This window comes from Thalassophryne amazonica, chromosome 11 (genome assembly GCF_902500255.1).
Source record: "Thalassophryne amazonica chromosome 11, fThaAma1.1, whole genome shotgun sequence".
Classification (NCBI taxonomy): domain Eukaryota; kingdom Metazoa; phylum Chordata; class Actinopteri; order Batrachoidiformes; family Batrachoididae; genus Thalassophryne; species Thalassophryne amazonica.
This window is the reverse complement of record NC_047113.1, coordinates 20,438,225-20,457,250: the sequence shown is the minus strand read 5'-3', so window position 1 is coordinate 20,457,250 and position 19,026 is coordinate 20,438,225. Positions and strand designations below refer to the sequence as shown.

At 40.1% G+C, this 19,026-nt stretch overlaps 1 protein-coding gene across 1 annotated transcript in view; it reads right to left on the bottom strand.

The window, feature by feature from the left end:
* Positions 1-6,350: 6,350 nt before the first annotated feature.
* Positions 6,351-19,026, bottom strand: part of scyl1 (SCY1-like, kinase-like 1) — a 45,075-nt gene continuing 32,399 nt past the window's right edge. The window contains 2 exon segments of the mRNA XM_034181879.1: positions 6,351-7,469; positions 12,439-12,517. Of these exon segments, the coding sequence (XP_034037770.1) occupies positions 7,345-7,469; positions 12,439-12,517 (204 nt within the window). The 3' untranslated portion in view covers positions 6,351-7,344.

The following is a 19,026-nucleotide window of genomic DNA, read 5'->3' as shown; positions in this document are numbered from 1 at the left end:
CCTGCAAGTGTGTGTGTGTGTATGCATGTGTATCGTATATATGATAAGAGCGAAGTGACCTGTGTGTGTACCTTTGATCACTGGGGACTGGGGAGAGCTGACATTTAGCGTTAGATTTTGGGTCAAGGATGAATGTCGTCAAAACAGAAAGTTGATAGGACTAATATTTTTGGAGAAATTAGGGATATTAGCTAACAACTTTTTAAGTTCATATGCTGAAAAAAATTACCCAACTGTATTCTTTCATCCTCTGAATACTCCATGTAGTGAACTTTTATGATTTTATTGGTCTTTTTACAGTGCATCCAGAAAGTATTCACAGTGCTTCACTTTTCCACATTTTATGTTATGGCCTTATTCCAAAATGGATAAAATTCATACAACCCCTGGCAAAAATAATGGAATCACCAGCCTCGGAGGATGTTCATTCAGTTGTTTAATTTTGTAGGAAAAAAGCAGATCACAGACATGACACAAAACTAAAGTCATTTCAAATGGCAACTTTCTGGCTTTAAGAAACACTATAAGAAATCAGGAAAAAAAATTGTGGCAGTCAGTAACGGTTACTTTTTTAGACCAAGCAGAGGGAAAAAAAATATGGACTCACTCAATTCTGAGGAAAAAATTATGGAATCATGAAAAACAAAAGAACGCTCCAACACATCTCTAGTATTTTGTTGCACCACCTCTGGCTTTTATAACAGCTTGCAGTCTCTGAGAAAGTAAAGCTCTGTAAATACTTTCCAGATGCACTATAACTTTAATCCAGACTTTCTCATGACTAGTTAACTATTGGTTTATAATAAATCAGTCTCTACAGTCAGTTCTTGTAGTTAGAATTGTTTTTCCTACAGTTCTGGTCAGAATTATTGGCACCCTTGAAGTTTTTGAATTTTGACTTTCTTAATCATTGATGTAAAATCTAAGACCCATTCAGTAACTTTGAAATGTTTATGTATCTATCACCTAAACTGCCTCAAGTAAACTGCAAAAAATGGTAACTGCCTGTAAATTCATTAAAGTATTGCAAATTACTGTTGCTGCATTTCCCCCCACTGTCTGAAAGCTTTTTTTGTGTCAATTTACACACTTAAAAATAGTCATTTCATTGTTACAGGTATAGAAAAATTGGTGCTTTGGCATTTAATTTGGGACATTTTAAACGACGGGTTTAAAATATAGGGGTGACTTGGACTACAAGAAACACAAAATAGATTTGTCTCAAGACTTTTCAGTGTCCATTGTCATGCATTCAGTTTATACAGTGAGGAAAATAAGTACGAGGTCTGTCCATAAAGTATCGTACCTTTTTATTTTTTTTTTAACTATATGGATTTGATTCATATGTTTTCACGTCAGACAAGCTTGAACCCTTGTGCGCATGCGTGAGTTTTTCCACGCCTGTCGGTGACGTCATTCGCATGTGAGCACGCCTTGTGGAAGGAGTGGTCCTGCCCCGTCATCAGATTTTCATTGTCTGGAAATGGCGGAATGATTTGGGGGTTTTTTTTCCATCAGAATTTTTTCAGAAGCTGTTAGAGACTGGCACCTGGAAACCATTCAAAAAATTTATCTGGCTTTCGGTGAAAATTTTACGGGCTTCACAGAGAATAAGGTCTGTTAGTACAGCTTTAAGGACCCCTTTAAGGACGTTCGGCGCACCGCGCTCCGACGACGCGGCACAAGCCACTGGACCATTTCTAAACGGATGGCTCTGTGGATACGAGACCGTTGTGTGCGCGTTCTCTGGTTATCACAAGAGCTGGACATCAACCATTTTCTGGCAGATTTCACTTTTAACAAGAGATTTTGTCGTGGAAAGCTGCGCAGAGGCTTTGTGCATCACGACCGATTCGCTGTTCGAGCGAGACAAAGAACTCCGTTTTGGCGTGCCAGAGGACAAGTTCGGACATGCCCAGCACTCCACAAGTTCTCTTATAACTCACTCGACTGGTAAGCATTGAAAGCCGAGATAGGCATGTCCAAACTCGTCCTCTGACACGCCGAAACAGAGATGTTCCGTTGTCTCACTTCCAAAGGGAATCGGTCGTGACGCGTGAAGCCTCCGCGCGGCTTTCCATGAAAAAATCTCTTGTTAAAAGTGAAATCTGCCGGAAAATGGCTGATGTCCAGCTCTTGTGATAACCAGAGAAAGAGCACACGACGGTCTCGTATCCAGAGCCATCCGTTTAGAAATGGTCCGGTGGCTTGTGCCGCGTCGTCGCAGCTCGGAGCGTGGTGCGCCAAGCGTCCTTAAAGGGGTCCTTAAAGGGGTCCTTAAAGCTGTACTAACAGACCTTATTCTCTGTGAAGCCCGTAAAATTTTTACAGAAAGCCAGATACATTTTTCGAATGGTTTCCAGGTGCCAGTCTCTAACAGCTTCTGAAAAAATTAATGGAAAAAACGCCCCAAATCACTCCGCCATTTCCAGACAATGAAAATCCGACGAGGGGGCGGGACCACTCCTTCCACAAGGCGTGCTCACAGGCGATTGACATCACCGACAGGCGTGGAAAAACTCACGCATGTGCACGAGGGTTCAAGCTTGTCTGACGTGAAAACATATGAATTAAATCCATATAGTTAAAAAAAAATAATAAAAAGGTACGATACTTTATGGACAGACCTCGTATTTGAACACTTTGCGATTTTGCAAGTTCTCCCACTTAGAAATTATGGAGGGGTCTGAAATTTTCATCATGTCCACTGTGAGAGACATAATCTTAAAAAAAAAAAAAAAAAAAAAATCCGGAAATCACAATGTATGATTTTTTAATAATATTTGTATGTTACTGCTGCAAATAAGTATTTGAACACCTACCAACCAGCAAGAATTCTGGCTCACACAGACCTGTTAATTTTTCTTTAAGAACCCCTCTAATTCTGCACTCTTTACCTGTATTAATTGCACCTGTTTGAACTTGTTGTGCAGGGGTGGTGGCCAAGTGGTTAATGTGCTTGTTTCAGTTCAAAAGGTCCTGGGTTCAAAATCCCACCCCTGCCACAGTTCTCCATGTAATGTGGAGTTGTGTCAGGAAGGGCATCTGATGTAAAACTTGTGCCAATTCAACATGCAGATCCACCTTGGATTTGATGTGGCGACCCCGAGTGCAAACAAGGGAGCAGCTGAAGGGACTTTTTTTTTTTTAACTTGTTACCTGTATAAAAGACACCTGTTCACACACTCAGTCAATCACACTCCAACCTGTCCACCATAGGCAAGACCAAAGAGCTGTCTAAGGACACCAGGGACAAAACTGTAGACCTGCACAAGGCTGGGATGGACTACAGGACAACAGACAAGCAGCTTGGTAGAAGACAACTGTTATGATTATTTATTAGAAAGTGGAAGAAACACAAGATGACTGTCAATCTCCCTCTGTCTGCAATTCCATGCAAGATCTCACTTTGTGGGGTATGGATGATTCTGAGAAAGCTCAGAACTACACAGGAGAACCTGGTCAATGCCCTGAAGAATGCTGGGACCACAGTCACAAAGATTACATTAGTAACACATGATGCTGTCATGGTTTAAAATCCTGCAGGGCAGCAAGGTCCCCCTACTCAAGCCAGCACATGTCCAGGCCCGTTTTACGTTCACCAGTGACCATCTGGATGATCCAGATATAGCGGGATGAAGGTCCGGGGTCCTGATTGAAAAGATGTTCCCGCTAGCTTGGCTAATGGGGAATTCCCCTTTGGCTGACCTGGTAGAGGAATGGTCTTTAGTGCGAGCCGTCCAAGTTCGATCCCACCACCGTCCCGGCCACAAAGGTCCTGCGGTCAAACAGAGGAAGCATGGGAGAAGGTCATGTGGTCAGATGAGACCAGAATAGAGCTTTTTGGAATCAACTCCACTTACCATGTTTAGAGGATGAGAACAACCCCAAGAAAACCATCCCAACCGTGAAGCATGGGGATGCAAACATCATACTCTGGGGGTGCTCTTCTGCAAAGGGGACAGGATGACTGTACCATACTGAAGGGAGGATGGACGAAAATCTTTGGAGGGAGCTGAAACTCCAAACCTGAAAGATCTAGAGAAGATCTGTATGGAGGAGCGGACCAAAATCCCTGCTGCAGTGTGTGCAAACCTGGTGAACAACCACAGGAAACGTTTGACCTCTGTAATTGCAAACAAAAGCTACTGTACCAAATATTAACATTGATTTTCACAGGTGTTGAAATACTTATTTGCAGCAGTAACATACAAATAAATTATTAAAAAATCATACATTGGAATTTCTGGAATTTGTTTTTTTTAGATTATGTCTCTCACAGTGGACATGCACCTATGAAAATTTCAGACCCCTCCATGATTTCTAAGTGGGAGAACTTGCAAAATTGCAGGGTGTTCAAATACAGTAGTGCTCAGAATAATAGTAGTGCTATGTGACTAAAAAGATAATCCAGGCTTTGAGTATATTTCTTATTGTTACATGGGAAACAAGGTACCAGTAGATTTAGTAGATTCTCACAAATCCAACAAGACCAAGCATTCATGATATGCACACTCTTAAGGCTATGAAATTGGGCTATTAGTAAAAAAAAAGTAGAAAAGGGGGTGTTCACAATAATAGTAGTGTGGTATTCAGTCAGTGAGTTTGTCAATTTTGTGGAACAAACAGGTGTGAATCAGGTGTCCCCTATTTAAGGATAAAGCCAGCACCTGTTGAACATGCTTTTCTCTTTGAAAGCCTGAGGAAAATGGGACGTTCAAGACATTGTTCAGAAGAACAGCGTAGTTTGATTAAAAAGTTGGTTGGAGAGGGGAAAACTTATATGCAGGTGCAAATAATTATAGGCCGTTCATCTACAATGATCTCCAATGCTTTAAAATGGAGAGAGAGAGAAAAAAAAAAAAAAAAAAAAAAAAAAAAACCACAGACGCGTGGAAGAAAACGGAAAACCATCAAAATGGATAGAAGAATAACCAGAATGGCAAAAGCTCACCCATTCATCAGCTCCAGGATGATCAAAGACAGTCTGGAGTTACCTGTAAGTGCTGTGACAGTTAGAAGACCCCTGTGTGAAGCTAATTTATTTGCAAGAATCCCCCGCAAAGTCCCTCTGTTAAATAAAAGACGTGCAGAAGAGGTTACAATTTGCCAAAGAACACATCAATTGGCCTAAAGAGAAATAGAGGAATATTTTGTGGACTGATGAGAGTAAAATTGTTCTTTTTGGGTCCAAGGGCCGCAGACAGTTTGTGAGACGACCCCCAAACTCTGAATTCAAGCCACAGTTCACAGTGAAGACAGTGAAGCATGGTGGTGCAAGCATCATGATATGGGCATGTTTCTCCTACTATGGTGTTGAGCCTATATATCGCATACCAGGTATCATGGATCAGTTTGGATATGTCAAAATACTTGAAGAGGTCATGTTGCCTTATGCTGAAGAGGACATGCCCTTGAAATGGGCGTTTCAACAAGACAATGACCCCAAGCACACTAGTAAATGAGCAAAATCTTGGTTCCAAACCAACAAAATTAATGCTTCACAGACGTGAAGAAATCATGAAAAACTGTGGTTATACAACTAAATACTAGTTTAGTGATTCACAGGATTGCTAAAAAAGCAGTTTGAACACAATAGTTTTGAGTTTGTAGCGTTAACAGCAGATGCTACTATTATTGTGAACACCCCTTTTTCTACTTTTTTTTTTTACTAATAGCCCAATTTCATAGCCTTAAGAGTGTGAATATCATGAATGCTTGGTCTTGTTGGATTTGTGAGAATCTACTGGTACCTTGTTTCCCATGTAACAGTAAGAAATATACTCAAAACCTGGATTAATCTTTTTAGTCACATAGCACTACTATTATTCTGAACACTACTGTACTTATTTTCCTCACTGTATCCCCGGGGGAGCTGGAGTCTATCCAGGCGCTCACTGGGCATGAGGCAGGATACACCCTGGACAGGCCACTAGTCTGCAACAGGGCCACATAAAAAGTCTTTGGAAGTGGGAGGAAGCTTGAGCACCCGGCGGAAACCCACGTAAACATGCAAACTCCACACAGAAAGGATGATGAAGTGATCCAACAACCTTCTTGCTGTGAAGCATCACTGTCTTTATTGATCTGATTTTGAGATGTGATCTCACAGGACATAATCAATGGACAGTTTATCCATTTAGGTTTTTATTTTTTGTGCTGCTCACATGCATCATGAACTAGATTCTCTGTAAACAAAAGCATCTACCCTTTCTAAATGAAGCTTCATTCCCTGTACACCTTTGAGTTTGACATTAAATTAACTCCAGTGGCTGTTCATTCTGCAAGATGAGTCATACAGCATTTCATAACGACCTGAAACAACATACCCAACAGACAGGCAACACTGGGTCATGATTAAAAATGTGATAGAAATACAAAAATCAGATTTTTGGCAGTTCTGGTCCATTTTAACCTCTGTTCACCTTTGATTTGGGAAGTAAAATCTAATAAAGGCACAAATAAAAGAAGAAACTTCAGTTCTCCTTTTGTTGAACATCCTCCAGACATAACTGTCCTGAAATGCAACACAACCAGTAGGATAACACATAAGAGAGAAACCCTATATCTCATTTAACATATTGAGCAGCAGCTCAAAGTAAATAACTGTGTGACCCAACAGCTCGTGAGCAATTTACACACCTGACAACAGATGTGTCAGCTGTGTGGCTGCATCAGTACGGGAATATACAGTTTGTGATACCATGTGCAAAGTAAAATACTTGACATTTGTTGGCAGAAGGCCACACAAACAAGTACATGCATGAACTGACTTCAGCAGTGTAAACTCTGCAACTTACTTACAGCTGAGCTACAACATTCAACACTACCAAGTGTGTGTGTGTGTGCAGAAAAATAGTATAATACACAAGATTGATTGAGATATTTTTCTATAAAACATGTCATTTCTTAATGTAATTTTAGGACAAGATGCAGTATTTATGTACATTTACAACTGTATATATTAAAAAAACAAAACAGGGCGATACTGTGTAACTGATTTGGGCCGTGGCTACAAGACTGTTGTCTCCAGGCCGTTTCCACCATTTCTTTTTCTGTATTTTTGCACCCACATTAACATAGTCCAGGATTGTGGCTCATTCACCCGTCTATCAGTTTTTAGAGCTTCCAGAGAATGAGTGTGACTGAGTGGACACACAATATTTTCCTCTGCTCAACCAGCAAGCAGCCATTCCAGGTCCTACAGGCAGGTTCAGTGTCCGCGTCACTGCTCACGTCGTTCTCTGATCCTTTCATTCTTGGAATGTCAACCCTTCATCCACAATGCAGTCACTGTAGTCTGCATCATTCCCACTCAATCCTACCCTTGTGAGTCTTTCCGCTTCAGTCCAGCTTACGTGCACCCAGTTTGAGAGGACCTTTGGCGGCTTTGCGTTCTGCTCGTTTTGCCTCCAGCTCCTTCCTCCTCTCCTCCCGCTTCTTCTTGGACAGCTCCGCCTTACTGAGACCTGGAGAATAACATGACACACTGTGTTTGTCTTCAGAGAACCCCCCCCCCCACACACACACCAAAAAAACAAAACAAGAGAGAACCATTGGTTCAGTAGGACATCTAGCAAGCAGCATTCAAGAATTTACCCTCATGTTCATGAAGAACAGAGATAGAAGGTGCACTTTCAATGTTTAATTAATTGTAACTCATCAGGCACACAGAGTTAACACTAGGTGGCACTGTTTTCTACAACTGGCACAAACTGCAATCTGACACAATTCCAACTATACTTCATATGAATCAGATTGAACAGTTATAAGTCTAGTCTTTAAATCTATGTGTTTGTGCATGTGTCACACTCACAGTTTAAATCTTTTTTTTTTCATGTTTGTGTAACAAATAGCCAAGCTCATAATTAGCTTGTAAGTGCCTAAATAATTCAAATTTGGCAAATCTGTGAAGGCTTCTACACTCCATCCTTAGATCTATAAAATAAAACAGAATAAGAACCCATCAGGAATTGAGAGAGAAGCACTTGATGTGAAATGTGGATGATGGACGACTGGCACCTCATGATGGAATTAGGTCATTTTGGTTTTTCAGCCAGGTGACCGAATGAAAAATAAATACATTAAATAAATTTCAGTGAGGTGCTGGCAATAAAGAGGAATGCAACAACATTCAAAGCATACCAGGAATAACTGAGCATACGTGGGACGCATGGCTTCTTTAACATTATTTGACTGTTCTTACAGTTTAATAACCTTTATGATTTTATTTATGCATTTTAATTACTAAACGCTGCCATTTGGAGTGATGCTACAAACAAAGTTTTGTTGTGTTTTATAGACATTGACAAATCATCTATCTCCTGATAAATAACCAGGTTTAACTTTAACACTGGTTTGCTGGTCCGTGGCTGTATCAGGGACCATTTGGTTCAGTATATCATATTAACGTGTCTGAGGGACCAGGGTAGTGCATAACCCCACCCCCTTTTTTTTGAAGATGGTTAAGCACCCACCCCAACTGTTCACTGTTGTTAGCTATTATTGCAAATTTATCCAAAAATATTAGTCCTATCAACTTTCCGTTTTCGCAGCCTTTATCCTTGACCCAAAATACATAAGCATACCCAGGGTTCTAGCTACGGTGGGCGGCACCGGGCGGGTCTGCAAATTTATGCCTGGCTCTTGCGTTCAAATTGGTTGTCCCGCCCACCACAGATTTTCCAAAAAATTACCTGTGATTTGAAATTTGCAGGGGTTATTCTACTTTATTACATTAATTTATTTATTAGTATATTTACAGTGAGGAAAATAAGTATTTGAACACCCTACGGTTTTGCAAGTTCTCCCACTTAGAAATCATGGAGGGGTCTGAAATTTTCATCTTAGGTGCATGTCCACTGTGAGAGACATAATCAAAAAAAAAAAAAAAAAAAAATCCGGAAATCACAATGTATGATTTTTTAATAATTTATTTGTATGTTACTGCTGCAAATAAGTATTTGAACATCATGTGAAAATCAATGTTAATATTTGGTACAGTAGCCTTTGTTTGTACAGTAGCCTTTGTTTGCAGTTACAGAGGTCAAATGTTTCCTGTAGTTTTTCAACAGGTTTGCACACACTCTAGATCTTTCAGGTTTGGAGTTTCAGCTCCCTCCAAAGATTTTCTATTGAGTTCAGGTCTGGAGACTGGCCAGGCCACTCCAGGACCTTGAAATGCTTCTTACGGAGCCCCTCCTTAGTTGCCCTGGCTGTGTGTTTGGGGTCATTGTCATGCTGGAAGACCCAGCCATGACCCATCTTCAATGCTCTTACTGAGGGAAGGAGGTTGTTTGCCAAAATCTCACAATACATGACCCCATCCATCCTCCATTCAATACGGTGCAGTCGCCCTGTCTCCTTTGTAGAAAAGCACCCCCAGAGTATGATGTTTCCACCCCCATGCTTCATGGCTGGGATGGTTTTCTTGGGGTTGTTCTCATCCTCTAAACATGGTAAGTGGAGTTGATTCCAAAAAGCTCTATTCTGGTCTCATCTGATCACATGACCTTCTCCCATGCCTCCTCTGGATCATCCAGATGGTCACTTTTGAACTTCAAACGGCCCTGGACATGTGCTGGCTTGAGCAGGAGGACCTTGCTGCCCTGCAGGATTTTAAACCATGACAGCATCATGTGTTACTAATGTAATCTTTGAGACTGTGGTCCCACCTCTCTTCAGGTCATTGACCAGGTCCTCCTGTGTAGTTCGGAGCTTTCTCAGAATCACCCTTACCCCACAAAGTGAGATCTTGCATGGAATCCCAGAACGAGGAAGACTGACAGTCATCTTGTGTTTCTTCCACTTTCTAATAAATAATCATAACAGTTATTGTCTTCTACCAAGCTGCTTGCCTGTTGTCCTGTAGTCCATTCCAGCATTGTGCAGGTCTACAGTTTTGTCCCTGCTGTCCTTAGACAGCTCTTTGGTCTTGGCTATGCTGGACAGGTTGGAGTGTGATTGATTGAGTGTGTGAACCGGTGTCTTTTATACAGGTAACAAGTTCAAACAGGTGCAATTAATACAGGCAAAGAGTGCAGAATAAGAGGGCTTCTTAAAGAAAAATTAACAGGTCTGTGTGAGCCAGAATTCTTGCTGGATGGTAGGGGGTCCAATACTTATTTGCAGCAGTAACATACAAATAAATTATTTAAAAAAAATCATACATTGTGATTTTCGGATTTTTTTTTTTTTTTTACATTATGTCTCTCACAGTGGACATGCACCTAAGATGAAAATTTCAGACCTCTCCATGATTTCTAAGTGGGAGAACTTGCAAAATCGCAGGGTGTTCAAATACTTATTTTTCTCACTATACCTTCTGAAATGATTTGTTCTGTCAACTACGTTCTCTTGCCTGCAAAACCGCATTGAAACGTTTGAGCTCCGGGTCATAAACAAACTGCAACACATGTCCACTTTCCCACCACATTGTCACTTTTTCTTTGTATTTCCACTTTATTTGTGTGTAATTTGCTCAAAATCTCAGAGAAAGTGCCGTGTTTACATCCCCGGAAGTAGAGAAATTACGTCATATTTTACCCCTTTAGCGACCGCCCTCAAACAAGACTGTGCTGCCCAATATCTTTAAACTGCTGACCTAAAATGCTCTCGGTGGCATTTTCAATATGGCCACCATGGCAGCCATGTCTGACATCAGATTGGAATGCATTAACTTTGGTGTCCTTATCGGATGGAACATTGATGCAAAGTTTCAGCTTCACTAGCTCAGCAGTTTCAGAGATGTTTACACAGCCGACAGACAGCTGACCCATGACGTAAGCCCACAGGACCTTTGGTCCAGGTGAGGTAAAAATTTGCAAAAACCATCAGATTTCATTTTTGGGCTTGCCAATTGCTACCCATATTGCAAATTTCAGCTTAAATGCTGCATAAATGGCTGACAAATGGCCATATATGCAATTTTCAAGATGGCTACCACGGTGGCCATATTTGAAATCAGATTGGAACACCTCAAATAAACTTTGGTGCTGTTGTGGGTAAGGACACCAAATTTCAGCTGCATTGATACAATGGTATTGGAGAAGATGATGTTTAAAGTGACAACTAGAAAAGTGGGCGTGGTCACAGTCCAGGGGTGACATAACAGTCAAAATTTCACAAAACCCATTGGACATATTTTTGGATTTGTTGGTTGCTACCCATTAGATTAGATTAGACAGACTTAAATGATCCCTTTGGAAAACTCCCTCAGGCAAACTGAGGTTCCAGCAGCATTGTATAGCAGCACACAGGGTAAGAAGCACAAAGAGTATCAAAAGTGAAAGTAAAAAGAAAATGTTTGCAAATATAAATATAAATCCACAATGTAAATACCAGACATACTGATTAATACTGGTTTACTGTCTACTACTGTGGCTGAAGAGGCTCCTCTGGCTGCTGATGACGGTGTGCAGAGGATGACTGGCATCGTCTATAATGTCCAGCACTAGCGGTGATTTTATGAAGCAGGATTAAATTTTTAAACAATTTGAAAATTTGACCCAAACTGGTGCTGATGATGGCCGTAACACTGATGAATGAAGAAATTACTGTGATGCTTCCAAACATGTCCTGATTCGCTATTCTGAATTAAACAGGAAGGAACGGTGCTCTGTGGAACAGATCCATTAAGAAAAGAGAAATAGTGGCCTGGCATAATGTAGGAGGGAAAATACCACACCCCAAAGATTTGTTAAACATAATGAACAGCAGAGGGGACTGTCGATCAGCAAATGTTTTTAAAAATTCAGCAGGTAAGCCATCTGGACTCAGGCATTTTCTGTTCTGCAAGGTCATTAAGGCACTTTAAACATGTAGCCAATGTCAGCTCAGTTGCTGCATAAATGGCTGACAAATGGCGATATATGAGATTTTCAAGACGGCAGCCATGGCGCTATATTTAAAATCAGATCAGAACGCCTTGAACAAACTTTGGTGTCCTCATGGGTAGGACCATTAACATTAAGTTTCAGCTTCATTGGTCCAGTGGTTTCGGAGATGTTTACACACGGTGACGATGAACAGGAGATCCATGGCATAGTAAGTCCCTTCGGCTGCTCCCTTGTTTTGTACTCAGGGTCGCCACAGCAAATCCAAGGTGGATCTGCATGTTGAATTGGCACAAATTTTATGCCGGATGCCCTTCCTGACGCAACTCCACATTGCATGGAGAAATGTGGTAGGGGTGGGATTCGAACCAGGAACCTTCCGCACTGAAACCAAGTGCATTAACCACTTGGCCACCACCCCTAGGAGATCCATGGCATAAGACCTTAAAATCTTAAAAACCTGTCTGGTGAGCAAAAAATTATAATTATGTAATTGAAGATATTTAATCACTTCATAATTTTTTTTTTCAGATGGCAGACAAGAATAGACACTATGTGTATTTCATATGCTGGCACTGGCATACGTCCACAAACACAGACTCACCCTGACTTCCATCCACTGACTCCCAGCTCTCCTCATTTCCCCAGTCTCCGGCTGTCTCTGAGCCCCAGCCGTCTCCAGCCTACAAATGAGAAAGCCACATGTCACTGATCTGAACTATTGCTCACATTCCTAACTATCACTTCAGGCCATAGTTTTAGGCAGAAAATGAACTTTTGGGTGCCCCCCCCCCAAAAAATCAGGGTGTCCAAAATTTTAGGCACCAACCAGTGTTGCGCATACCCAACTCACGGGGGGAGGAGGGTCCAGGGGGCCTCCTCCATTAAATTTTTGGAAAAAAAAAAAAAAAATAGTGCCTTAAGTACCCCCGAGTACATGTACAGTTTTAAAGACAAAGCGGATTTCCACACTTCCAAAATATCAAAGACCACTAAAAAAATAAAAAAAAATATTTGGAGTCAGTCTGGATTAGGGGTCTGCAACCTTTACTGTCAAAGGAGCCATAAAGGTAACACAGCTTCAATTATATATATATATATATATTTTTTTTTTTTACAATCCTACATCAGAAAACTTTGGAGGATATGAAAAATGTGGTGGTGGGGACATGTAATTATCCTGACATTTACTTTGACTTCTATTTCTGTAACTGCAGAGTGTATGAAACCAACATATTTCATGTTTTGTGTGGTCAGCTTTATTTTTATTTATTTTTTGTTAATATATATATCCATTCCTACATTTAAGGCCTGCAGCATTTTCCAAGGAAAAAAAAAGGTTGGGACAGGGCAGTTTATTCTAAATGTAAGAATTAATTGAACATTTTTACAGCCAGTTTTCTTGAGAAATGTCAGAGGATGAATACATGAACATTTCCAAGTGACTGAATATTTCTTAGACTTCATTTATATCAATCATTCAGAAATACAAACAGTGTGGTACTTTATGGTAAATCTGTGTCAGGTAGGCAGTTCTCAAAAACTAAATGTCCATGTTGGAAGAAGACAAGTGAGGGAAGCCACCAAGACACAACTCTGGAAGAATTTTCGGTTTCTGTAGGTGTGAAGAAGGTGTGGAGAAACTTGGAATAGTGCAACATTTTTATTTTTATCTTCATTTTACATACAGTCCCAAGTTTTTCTGATTTGTGGTTGTTTCTGTTGCATTTCTGTAATTACACTGCTATAAAAGTGTTAATATTTTACTGTTTTTAAAACTTTGTAGAGCAAAAGCAAACACCAAACTCTTATAATGAAGGACAAAAAAATACACAAACGTGCAGGAAAAACTGAACAATGCAGACTGATTTGACTCTCATGAGTTTTGAAAATAAGAGGTAACTTACTTTGAAATAAATGAAATGCAGAGCTGCAGCCTAATAACTTTGAAAAATAAAAATCAGCAGCTTGTATTTTTATTCTGACTAGAGTTCATTTAATCTTTTTTTCTCCTCCTCAGTCACGATTTGTGCTTTAAAATAAAACTACATTAATCCAGAGTTCCCACCTGTTTTATGTGATTTCTGCTTCTGAACACTGCAGTTTTCTTAAAAACACGTGTGTGATTTTTATAATGTTCATTCATATATTCTCATTTTTTAAGGAATTTTGACCATTTATTTCATCTCATAATTTCAGTATAACTGTCACCGACACGCACACAGTGTGAACAGGACGTACCGTCAGAACAGTCCAGGGAGAAATAAAGGCAGCGCCACAGTTTTGTTTCTTTTCTTAACGTGTTGTTTTTCACTCTGTGCTAACGCACGTACTGAAGCAGCTCATACCCACCCCCGCTCCTCGCAGCCATCCAACTCACACAAACACACAGACGGCTCCAGCGATCGGACCCAGTCCTAATTTTAGACGGCTTTAAGCAAAGCCGCCCGCTATTTTTTTGGCAATCTTTTTCGAAAATTGACCGCCCAAATGATGGCAGGATGGCTCGCTACCTCACCTGTCACCTGTCCTCACCTGTCATTTCACAAATACAATATTTTTGACATTACAATCTTCTTTCTCATAAAATGTTTTTTTTTTTTTCATTTTTGGCAAGAATCAAACCTTCAATCTGGGCTTAAAAATTGTCTCTTTAATGACAAATTTAAACATCCACCCAAAACACACTCTCCTTGGTTCAATGATCATTTACATAGCCTCAAGCATAGGTCTAGAGGTCTAGAGTGAAAATGGCGTAGCTTAATCAATCAATCAATCAATCAATTTTTTTTATATAGCGCCAAATCACAACAAACAGTTGCCCCAAGGCGCTTTATATTGTAAGGCAAGGCCATACAATAATTATGTAAAACCCCAACGGTCAAAACAACCCCCTGTGAGCAAGCACTTGGCTACAGTGGGAAGGAAAAACTCCCTTTTAACAGGAAGAAACCTCCAGCAGAACCAGGCTCAGGGAGGGGCAGTCTTCTGCTGGGACTGGTTGGGGCTGAGGGAGAGAACCAGGAAAAAGACATGCTGTGGAGGGGAGCAGAGATCGATCACTAATGATTAAATGCAGAGTGGTGCATACAGAGCAAAAAGAGAAAGAAACAGTGCATCATGGGAACCCCCCAGCAGTCTACGTCTATAGCAGCATAACTAAGGGATGGTTCAGGGTCACCTGATCCAGCCCTAACTATAAGCTTTAGCAAAAAGGAAAGTTTTAAGCCTAATCTTAAAAGTAGAGAGGGTGTCTGTCTCCCTGATCTGAATTGGGAGCTGGTTCCACAGGAGAGGAGCCTGAAAGCTGAAGGCTCTGCCTCCCATTCTACTCTTACAAACCCTAGGAACTACAAGTAAGCCTGCAGTCTGAGAGCGAAGCGCTCTATTGGGGTGATATGGTACTACGAGGTCCCTAAGATAAGATGGGACCTGATTATTCAAAACCTTATAAGTAAGAAGAATTTTAAATTCTATTCTAGAATTAACAGGAAGCCAATGAAGAGAGGCCAATATGGGTGAGATATGCTCTCTCCTTCTAGTCCCCGTCAGTACTCTAGCTGCAGCATTTTGAATTAACTGAAGGCTTTTTAGGGAACTTTTAGGACAACCTGATAATAATGAATTACAATAGTCCAGCCTAGAGGAAATAAATGCATGAATTAGTTTTTCAGCATCACTCTGAGACAAGACCTTTCTGATTTTAGAGATATTGCGTAAATGCAAAAAAGCAGTCCTACATATTTGTTTAATATGCGCTTTGAATGACATATCCTGATCAAAAATGACTCCAAGATTTCTCACAGTATTACTAGAGGTCAGGGTAATGCCATCCAGAGTAAGGATCTGGTTAGACACCATGTTTCTAAGATTTGTGGGGCCAAGTACAATAACTTCAGTTTTATCTGAGTTTAAAAGCAGGAAATTAGAGGTCATCCATGTCTTTATGTCTGTAAGACAATCCTGCAGTTTAGCTAATTGGTGTGTGTCCTCTGGCTTCATGGATAGATAAAGCTGGGTATCATCTGCGTAACAATGAAAATTTAAGCAATACCGTCTAATAATACTGCCTAAGGGAAGCATATATAAAGTGAATAAAATTGGTCCTAGCACAGAACCTTGTGGAACTCCATAATTAACTTTAGTCTGTGAAGAAGATTCCCCATTTACATGAACAAATTGTAATCTATTAGACAAATATGATTCAAACCACCGCAGCGCAGTGCCTTTAATACCTATGGCATGCTCTAATCTCTGTAATAAAATTTTATGGTCAACAGTATCAAAAGCAGCACTGAGGTCTAACAGAACAAGCACAGAGATGAGTCCACTGTCCGAGGCCATAAGAAGATCATTTGTAACCTTCACTAATGCTGTTTCTGTACTATGATGAATTCTAAAAACCTGACTGAAACTCTTCAAATAGACCATTCCTCTGCAGATGATCAGTTAGCTGTTTTACAACTACCCTTTCAAGAATTTTTGAGAGAAAAGGAAGGTTGGAGATTGGCCTATAATTAGCTAAGATAGCTGGGTCATGTGATGGCTTTTTAAGTAATGGTTTAATTACTGCCACCTTAAAAGCCTGTGGTACATAACCAACTAACAAAGATAGATTGATCATATTTAAGATCGAAGCATTAAATAATGGTAGGGCTTCCTTGAGCAGCCTGGTAGGAATGGGGTCTAATAAACATGTTGATGGTTTGGATGAAGTAACTAATGAAAATAACTCAGACAGAACAATCGGAGAGAAAGAGTCTAACCAAATACCGGCATCACTGAAAGCAGCCAAAGATAACGATACGTCTTTGGGATGGTTATGAGTAATTTTTTCTCTAATAGTTAAAATTTTGTTTGCAAAGAAAGTCATGAAGTCATTACTAGTTAAAGTTAATGGAATACTCAGCTCAATAGAGCTCTGACTCTTTGTCAGCCTGGCTACAGTGCTGAAAAGAAACCTGGGGTTGTTCTTATTTTCTTCAATTAGTGATGAGTAGAAAGATGTCCTAGTTTTACGGAGGGCTTTTTTATAGAGCAACAGACTCTTTTTCCAGGCTAAGTGAAGATCTTCTAAATTAGTGAGACGCCATTTCCTCTCCAACTTACGGGTTATCTGCTTTAAGCTACGAGTTTGTGAGTTATACCACGGAGTCAGACACTTCTGATTTAAAGCTCTCTTTTTCAGAGGAGCTACAGCATCCAAAGTTGTCTTCAATGAGGATGTAAAACTATTGACGAGATACTCTATCTCCCTTACAGAGTGTAGGTAGCTACTCTGCACTGTGTTGTTATATGGCATTAGAGAACATAAAGAAGGAATCATATCCTTAAACCTAGTTACAGCGCTTTCTCAAAGACTTCTAGTGTAATGAAACTTATTCCCTACTGCTGGGTAGTCCATCAGAGTAAATGTAAATGTTATTAAGAAATGATCAGACAGAAGGGAGTTTTCAGGGAATACTGTTAAGTCTTCTATTTCCATACCATAAGTCAGAACAAGATCTAAGATATGATTAAAGTGGTGGGTGGACTCATTTACTTTTTGAGCAAAGCCAATAGAGTCTAATAATAGATTAAATGCAGTGTTGAGGCTGTCATTCTCAGCATCTGTGTGGATGTTAAAATCGCCCACTATAATTATCTTATCTGAGCTAAGCACTAAGTCAGACAAAAGGTCTGAAAATTCACAGAGAAACTCACAGTAACGACCAGGTGGACGATAGATAATAACAAATAAAACTGGTTTTTGGGACTTCCAATTTGGATGGACAAGACTAAGAGACAAGCTTTCAAATGAATTAAAGCTCTGTCTGGGTTTTTGATTAATTAATAAGCTGGAATGGAAGATTGCTGCTAATCCTCCGCCCTGGCCTGTGCTACGAGCATTCTGACAGTTAGTGTGACTCGGGGGTGTTGACTCATTTAAACTAACATATTCATCCTGCTGTCCAGGTTTCTGTTAGGCAGAATAAATCAATATGTTGATCAATTATTATATCATTTACCAACAGGGACTTAGAAGAGAGAGACCTAATGTTTAATAGACCACATTTAACTGTTTTAGTCTGTGGTGCAGTTGAAGGTACCTTGCATGGCACAATGCTATTCCGGACTATGAGCATGCACTATTGGCTACAAAAAGGGCCTACTACTCCAATATGATTAAGGAAAACAATTATATTTCAAGGTTCTTGTTCGACATGGTGGCAACACTTATTGAAGGACGGCTGTCCTTCAATAAGTGTTGCCACCAACCACCTGTAAGTCGCTTTCCATTCGGTCTTCAAGATTTCATTGATTACACTGAAAAGAAGACAGATGACATTAGGTCAAATATATCCCAGCATGCCTTAGTCCCATGACTGCACCCTGTTATTGATGCGAGTGTCATCACTGATACCTCACTTGGATTTACTGAGTTTGATATTATTTCACTGGGTGCACCAACAAAACAAACTTTTGCTAAAGGCACGTCTTTTTGACCCTATACCAACAAAACTGTTTAAGGACCTGTGGCCTACACTTTGGCTTACTGTATCATTGAAAATTATTAACCTGTCACTAACCTCTGGATCTGTTCCTAAATGCTTTAAATCCACAATGATTAAACCAAAACTTAAGTCTAACCTTGATCCCTGTTTACTGAAAAATTATAGGCTGATATCAAACCTATCATATTGTCCTAAGATTCTTGAAAAAGTAATTTCAAAGCAGCTCGTGGACCACCTTACTGAGAATAACCTCTTTAAGCCACTGCAGTCTGCATTTAGAACACACCATACAGATACAGCTCTTAGTAAAGTAGTAAATGATCTCCTGATTGCAATGGATTTGGACACCAACATGTTTTTGTTACGGTTAGATCTCAGCGCTGCATTCGACATGGTAGATTATCATATACTACTCAATAGGTTGTGGAGAATCACTTTAGGACTGCTGGGAATGTCCTTGCATGTCACGTACTGCAGGATAGGGGACACAATGGCCAGCTTCCCCCACTAGATTTTTAAATTTATAACGCTCTGAAACACTATGCCTGCATTTTGAGCTCCAAATTGTGTTAAGTAAAGCCATAGGTCTTTTTTTTTTTAATATTTAAACTCAAACAATATGATAACATGCGTATTACCAACCTATAACAAAGACTTGTACCAAGTTTCACAAAGTTCCACCTAAGTGTGACAGGAGT